Raw genomic sequence first — 7,095 nt, forward strand, 5'->3', positions numbered from 1 at the left:
CCCCGCGGCCTCACCCCTCCCTGCACCCAGTCCCAGATCTCCGTGAACGTGGAGGACTGTGAGGACACGCGGGACACCAAGGCACCCTGGGGTGCGCGGGCGGGCACTGGCAGCACCCACAGCTGCCACACAAGCGGCGGGGACCCTGCGGAGCACCCGCTGCTGCGGCGTAAGAGCCTGCAGTGGGCGCGGAGGCTGAGCCGCAAGGGCGCCCGGCACGCAGGCAAGGCGGTGGCCGCCGAGTGGATCAGCCAGCAGCGGCTCAGCCTGTACCGGCGCTCGGAGCGCCAGGAGCTCTCAGAGCTGGTCAAGAACCGCATGAAGCACCTGGGGCTGCCCACCACGGGCTACGGTAAGGGCGCCGGGCTGGGGGGACGGGCAAGGGTGGAGTCAGGCCGCCACTGACGTGGTAAGGGCGCCAGGCCGGGGAGGCATGGCAGGGGCTGCTCACCATGGGCTACAGTAAGGGTGCCAGTGGCGGGGACGGGGGCGGGTCAGGCCACCACCAGAGCAGCCGACCATGGCGTCCTCCAATCTGTCCGTCTCTCTTGCGAGCCTCACTGCCCACCCCCTGCTGCAGGGCCAGCTCCGGGCACTGCTGCCGTGGCCCCATCAAAGCCCCTCCACGGAGGAGGGTGTAGGCGGAGCATGGCTGCGGCCCACTTGGCGTGGGGAGGGTGCGGAATTCTCCTGAGGACTGGCACCAAGCCCCATGAAGCAGGGCTCGTTCTCACCACTCTGGGGCTTCCGTTTCCCCATCCGTAAAGTAAGAGGCTGGAGTTGACTGAGCCCTGCAGCCTGAGAGAGGCAGTGGGTGGGCTCCCTGAAAGCCAAGGGCCACAGTCAGCAACAGACCAACTGGCCTCGCCCAGTCCTGCAGGGCCCTGCATCCTCACAGGAAGCAGACAGCAGCGGGTCACCCCCACACCCCAGCCCTCCCTCCTGGCCTGCACAGAGGCCTCATCGCTGGGGTTACAGCTGGTAAAATGGCCCACCCCAGGACGATGCTCATCTGTCTATGGCGCCCGCTGTCACCCCTGTGGCACAACACCTCATTTCTGCTGCTTCCAGGTCACCTCGTGTCCATCTTCCACGGATGTGCACAGCCCCTTCCCTTGGCACCCGTGGGTGATGTGCTTGTGAGGCTGACCCCAAGTGCCACGGCTGGCACAGGGGAGAGACACCCATCTCCTCCCCTGAGCTGGAGGTGCTCCCTCTGCTGATAAGGCCCATAGGACTTGGGCTCCTACGCTGGCCCGGGTCTCTGCCCACAGCCACCCTGGGCAGGGTCAAGCCCCAGCCTCTATCAGGTCCCATCTCTGGGTCTCGCCAACACTCAGGCCCACTTTGTCCTGCACAGACAGCGGGTCTCCCCATACTGCGTCCTGGTGCATGGGATCGAGTCTGAGCCCAAGCCCCTGAGTGGAGTCAGGAGCTCAGCCTTTCCCAGGAGCTGCCCAGGGTGCAGACTGGGCATGCTGAACTGGCCTGACCCCATGGTGACTCCAGGCCCCGCCAGAGACTCAGAGGCCAGGGTCAGGTGACCAGGAGGGCCTCTCCCAGCCTTGTGGACACTGGAGGGCATGCCGCTGCCCTATCCTCGAACTTGCCTCGGTTCCCGCCTGGTTTCCCTGCCCAGGGAGGTGCTGTCCTTATCTCAGGAGAGGGGTCATAGCCAGTGGCGAGTGCTGGCGGATAGAGATTCTGACCTGGCTAGCCCCAGGACGGGTACCTCCCCAACGCTCCCCTCCCCCTCGGCCTCCACCACCCCTGCTCACCTGCCCGCCCAAGCTTGGCAAAGGTGTGGCTCCCTTGCTGGGCAGCCAGCTGGCTTCCAAGGTGCCCGCTGGTCCCAGAGTGGATGGATGGCCCCTATTCTGCTGCCTCGCCATGCTGTGCCAGCCGCTGCGCCGCTGCTTGCTGACCTGTCTCTCTCTCTCTGTTTCTGTCTGTGCCCCTTCCTGTGCTCTGTAGAGGACGTAGCAAATTTAACAGCCAGTGATGTCATGAATCGGGTAAACCTGGGATATTTGCAAGGTAATTCTGCCCCGCGGACACCGGCTGCCACTCAAGGGCATGCCGATGCTTGGCCGCGGGCAGCCTGGTGCCCGCCCTGTCCTGGCCAAGCAGGGGAGCAGGAGAGACGGCGGCGGGCCCAGGTGTCCTCCCAAACCCTCCTGTCGGGCCTCCAGCCTCACACACTGTCCCTGTTCGTTGTCCTCTGGCTAGCGGTGATGGCCCGGGCACTGAGGCACAGGGCTTGTGCCATCAAGGGACCGCAGGCCTGGCCAGGCTGAGGTCCTGCTCCAGACTCACCCCAAGTACTTTTCTCTCTGTTTTGCTGTGGGAGATGACCCCTGCCCCTATGTTGGCCCTAACTGGACAGCAGCCCCCGTGGCCAGCCCCATGAGAGCCCAGGACCCCGAGCCCCAGCTCTTGGGAAGCCTCTAGGTGTATGGTCCCAAGCCAAGTCCACAAGTCCCCTCCTGGGGGAGCTCCCAGCCAGACATGTGTGTGGTGTTTGGGATTGTTCCTCTGAGCCACGAGGAACTCTGTGGCTTTGTGGATGGCACCCCCTCAGGGGCATCAGGAGGGGCATGCCTGTTGGGCTGAGCCAGAGCCCACCCCATCCTATGTCTCCTGTGGGCTCAGGAGCTGCCCAGTACCCGTTTCTCCAAGACGTCCCACCCACCTCCACCCAAGGCCCCATTGACGCTTAGGGCAGGGGCTGGGCCACGGGCTCCTTTCCCAGGGGCTTCTGCCCGGGATCCTTTCTCCCTGCAGGGGTGGCCAGGAGCTCCGGGGCCCCGATAAGAACTAACTCTGGTGGGACCTATCCCACTGGGGGCAGTCCCAGCCTGGGATGGCCATGGAGGTGGGCGCCAGCATCTCCAGCTCTCGTGCTTTTCCTTGTCCCTTGACCCACAAGGCATCCTGGGAGACCTGCCCTGGCTGGGCACCACCAGGCTAGGACCCGGGCTGGTGGCTTCCACAAGCTGGACGCCCACATTGGCCCCTCTCTGCACCTGCTTCTTGCAGTTCCAGGCAAGGGTGGCACACAGCTTGGGCAGCTCGGGACTTCCCACAGGGTCACAGGACTCAGTGTAGCACGGCCTGTGTGCCAGGTGGGCACTGGTGCCAGGGCCTTGGCAGGGTCTGCACCTCCCGTGTGCAGATGTCAGGGGTGCCCAGGGCAGGACATACACCCAAGGAGGGGTATGTTCTTCAGGGAAGAGGTTGGCCTCCAGGGGTCGTGAGGCCCTTCTTGTGTGCAGGGATGCCTATCCTGCCATGCATGGGGTAGGGACTGGTGGGTGGAGGCAGAGCCATCGAGGAGGCCTAGAGTGCCAGGGGGAGCAGGAGGTGTCCGGGTGAGGTGGCACTGCCCTGGGCTGCTCATGGGGAGAGCCACAGCCAGCCCCACCCCCAGGCTCACAGCACACCTGCACCTGCTTTCACAAAGCACACAGTGCTAGCCCCGGGCAACTCAGCCTTCTCTGCCCATCCTGGGCCATCTGGGTCAGTGCCAGCCCCAAGATGCCCAAGCCAACCCTGGCCAGGCTGGGGAGAAGCAGGGTCTAGGGGCCGGCCACGAAGGACGGACCCAATGACTCGGGCACAGCAGGGCTGGCCTGCACCTGCTGGGGCAACGAGACAGTGGCACCTTGCCCGTGTCCTGCCAGGGGCATTACCTCAGCCAGTCGGGTGGCCATGGTCCGGGGTGCAGAGTCCAAGAGCCCCTGCCTCCGCCGCTGCTGCACTGCCTCGGCCTATCCGCGTGCTGGCCCCCAGAGGTGCATGAGGGGCCTTCCTGTGCAGCCCCCAGCATGGTCCCCAACCCTGTCTGTGGCTGGCAGCTTCCCTCAAAGGGTCTGAAAACACCCAGCCGTAGGTCTGGGGAAAAGAGGGAAATGAGCCATCTTCCCATGGAATGACTCCAGCGCGTGGTGGGGGCAGGTGGGCCATCCACGGGCGAGGATGTGGAAGCCGGCACCTCGTGACCTGCCTGTGGTGTGCAGTGGCCCCGGCCAGAGCTGGTCTCCTGGCCAGAGCTGCCCACGTTGTCCCCAGCCCAAGCCTGTGCCCCACCTCCCAGCAGTGCCATGGGGATCCAAACCAGTGGGGCCGGCCTGGAAGCCCCTCAAGAATGCCCACCTGCTGCCCACCTATAGGGGGGATGGTGCAGGGGGAGGGGGCAGTGGCTGCTCAGGGTTGGGACCCCATGCCCTGTCCCGGGTCATAATCATTCCCTGTCTGCCCTTGGGAATGGGATCAGGGCGTCCTGGAACATGAGTCCTGGACCATGAGTCCAGGATGGGCAAACTGAGGCACAATCCCTTCAGCCCCAGCCAGTGAGCTCAGGGCCACTGCCGGGACAGGGCCAGCTGTCCCTGCACTTGGCCAGATACCCTGTCACCCAATGGTCTGTGAATGACCAGCTGTCCTTCCAGAACTCCCCCACCCAGGGAGTTGACGCCAGCTGTCTCCCGTGAGGGCGGTACCAGGCCCGGGGGGGAGGGCGGTTCTGGGAGATGAGCTCTGTGGGTGCTCTGAGCACAGGGCTGATCTCAGGGATCAGGGACTGTCTGTCCAGGCCCCCAGGGATGGCAGCACCCGCTGGGTGCTGCGGGAGGGACAGGCCTGAGAAGGCTTTGAGGGCCTGGCAAGGTGTGTTCAGTTGTACGGGTCTGTGTGTGTACGAGTGTGCAGGTATTTGTGAGTGGCATACGTGTGGGTGGGAAGGTGTATGCAAATGTGTGTGGGTATACAAAGGTGTATATGTGCCAGTGATGTATTAGGTTGTGCAGGTGTATGTGACAGTGTAGCAGATGTGCAGGTGTCTATAGGTGTATGCACAGATGTGTGCAGGTGTGTGGGTATGTGTATAGGGGAGCTGGGGTGTATGCGGTTGTGTGCAAGTGTATCCAGCTATGTACAGGTATAAAGGTGTGCAGGTGCACGTAGGTGTGTACAGGTAAATATACCTGTGTGCAGGCATGTGCAGGTGTGCACAGGTTTATGTACATGGCAGGTGTGTGCAGATGTGTGCAGCTTATATACGTGACAGTGGGTGGTGTGTGGTTTATGTATGTGGCAGGTATGTGCAAATGTGGGTGTTTGTGTATGTGACAGTTGTGTGCAGGTTTATGTATGTGGCAGGTGTAGTTTATGTGGCAGTTTATGTGCAGGTTTGTGTACGTGACAGTTGTGTGCAGGTTTATGTGTTGTGTATGTGACAGTTGTGTGCAGATGTGGGTATATACATGGCAGGTGTGTGTTTATGCACGTGGCAGGTTTATGTACATGGCAGGTGTGTGCAAGTGTGGGTGTTTATGTCCGTGCCAATATATGTGGGTCCGTATCCGTGGCAGGTGTGTGCAGGTGCGCTCAGTGCCTCTGCTCAGGGTCAGTACTTTGCTGAAACGCCACCTGAGGCGGTCGTTTGGATTGAGCAGGTGCTGGGGGGTGGGGGGGGCCGGGGACAGGTGTGTATCAGGGAGGACGGGACCTGGCTGGGTCTACCATTGGAGGGTACCCCTGAAAGCCTGGGAGACAGCCTGTCCCAGAGCCCACGGTGACGCCTGCCTGCCGTGCCCCCTGCAGACGAGACAAACGACCACCAGAACACCCTCTCCTACGTCCTCATCAACCCTCCACCCGGCACCAGGCTGGAGCCCAACGACATCGTGTGAGTGCAGATCGCTCGCTGTGTGGCGTCCACAGGTGCTGGGGAGATGGGTATTGTGCCCCAGCCATGCCACACAGGCCACTTGGCAATGGGGGCCACCCGGTCTCTCCACCTACAGGTATCTCATCCGCTCCGACCCCCTGGCTCATGTGGCCAGCAGCTCCCAGAGCAGCTGCAGCCACAAGCTGTCATCCTGCAACCCCACGACACGTGACGAGACGCAGCTCTGATCCACCTACATGGAGCTCACGCTGCCGGGCGTGGGATGGTACCCTGCGGGCGCCACAGGGAGGACGCAGGACGAGTGCATGGACGTGGTCATGCTGGCCAGGCCGGGAAGCCACATCATCCTCCCTGGACATCCTCCCACAGCTGGAGGCCAGCGGGGAGCATTTTTTAACCTGTTTTTACAAATGTGCCCGACCGTGTCTCTCCACTGATGGACCGCAACTCGTGACGGGCCTGGCTGAGGAGGGAGAGCCCTGTGCTGGGGAAGCCAGCATTCACCCGGAGCAGGGGACCGCCCCATCCACGTCCTGGGGCCTGTCCACGCCCAGCCGGGGCGAGGCCTGTGGGCCTACAAAGGGCCTCTGCCTCCTGCTGTCCCGAGCCCTTCTGGGGGATGTTAAAAGCAGGGGAGGGTCTTGGAGCTTGGCTCACCTGGAGACCCCTGGGGAGCTTGGGTGGGGGCTCTGAAGCCCCTGTGAACGTGAGGACGCAGACAGACTCCTGCCAGCCCTGCGGCTGACAATGCTGTGAGAAAGAACCTGAAGATGCCTCTGCGTCCTCTGCTTTTACACGGACCCTCCCGGCCACCGTGTCTGGGGGCGTTGGGCAGCGCTGGTGCCTCCACGGACCGTTTTAAGCCCCTTTGAAGCAAAGCCTCATTTTCTAAACACTGATCTGTGAAGCACAATAGGCCTCTGGGGCCGCAGACTGCCGCCTACCTCGGATGTCCTCTGAGCTAGGAGACCTGGACAGCTGGTCGCTGGGGCCAGGCCTGGGAGGCTGCCGGCTCCTGGGGGTCTGTGACTGGTTTGTACAGACAGTGCTGGAAGCTTCTATTAAATGGGTGCATTCTGCAGGCTCGAGGGTCAGTGCCCAGTCACTCCCTGTGTGGCACCAGAGCTCTGGGCCTGGGCTTGGAGGAGACCCAGGCCTGCCCCTCCCACTGCCCAGTGCTAAGGGCTGGAAACGCCCGTTGGGGCCGCACCTGACCTCACGGGCAAGGCTGTTCTCCACATAACCCTTCCAGAGCAGGAATCATCCCACAAGGCCCTTCAGCCACCGGTCCTAGTGGCTGAGAAGTACACCTGGGAGTCCCAGGGTCCGGGAGGCTCCCTGGTGAACTGCCCTCACCCCTGCAACCCCCAGGAGGGCACCAAGACCCAGGCTCTGGTCACAGA

At 62.9% G+C, this 7,095-nt stretch overlaps 1 protein-coding gene across 1 annotated transcript in view; it reads left to right on the forward strand.

Annotated features, from left to right (window-relative positions):
- KCNT1 (potassium sodium-activated channel subfamily T member 1) overlaps positions 1–6,775 on the forward strand; it is an 86,465-nt gene extending 79,690 nt beyond the window's left edge. Inside the window, exons 29-32 of the mRNA XM_021718854.1 lie at positions 31–352; positions 1,975–2,037; positions 5,605–5,689; positions 5,808–6,775. Coding sequence (XP_021574529.1) covers positions 31–352; positions 1,975–2,037; positions 5,605–5,689; positions 5,808–5,919 — 582 coding nt within the window. The 3' untranslated portion in view covers positions 5,920–6,775. The remainder of the gene's footprint in view (positions 1–30; positions 353–1,974; positions 2,038–5,604; positions 5,690–5,807) is intronic.
- Positions 6,776–7,095: the final 320 nt, after the last annotated feature.

Source organism: Carlito syrichta, unplaced genomic scaffold (genome assembly GCF_000164805.1).
Source record: "Carlito syrichta isolate Samal-C Ts95f unplaced genomic scaffold, Tarsius_syrichta-2.0.1 Scaffold313900, whole genome shotgun sequence".
NCBI lineage: Eukaryota > Metazoa > Chordata > Mammalia > Primates > Tarsiidae > Carlito > Carlito syrichta.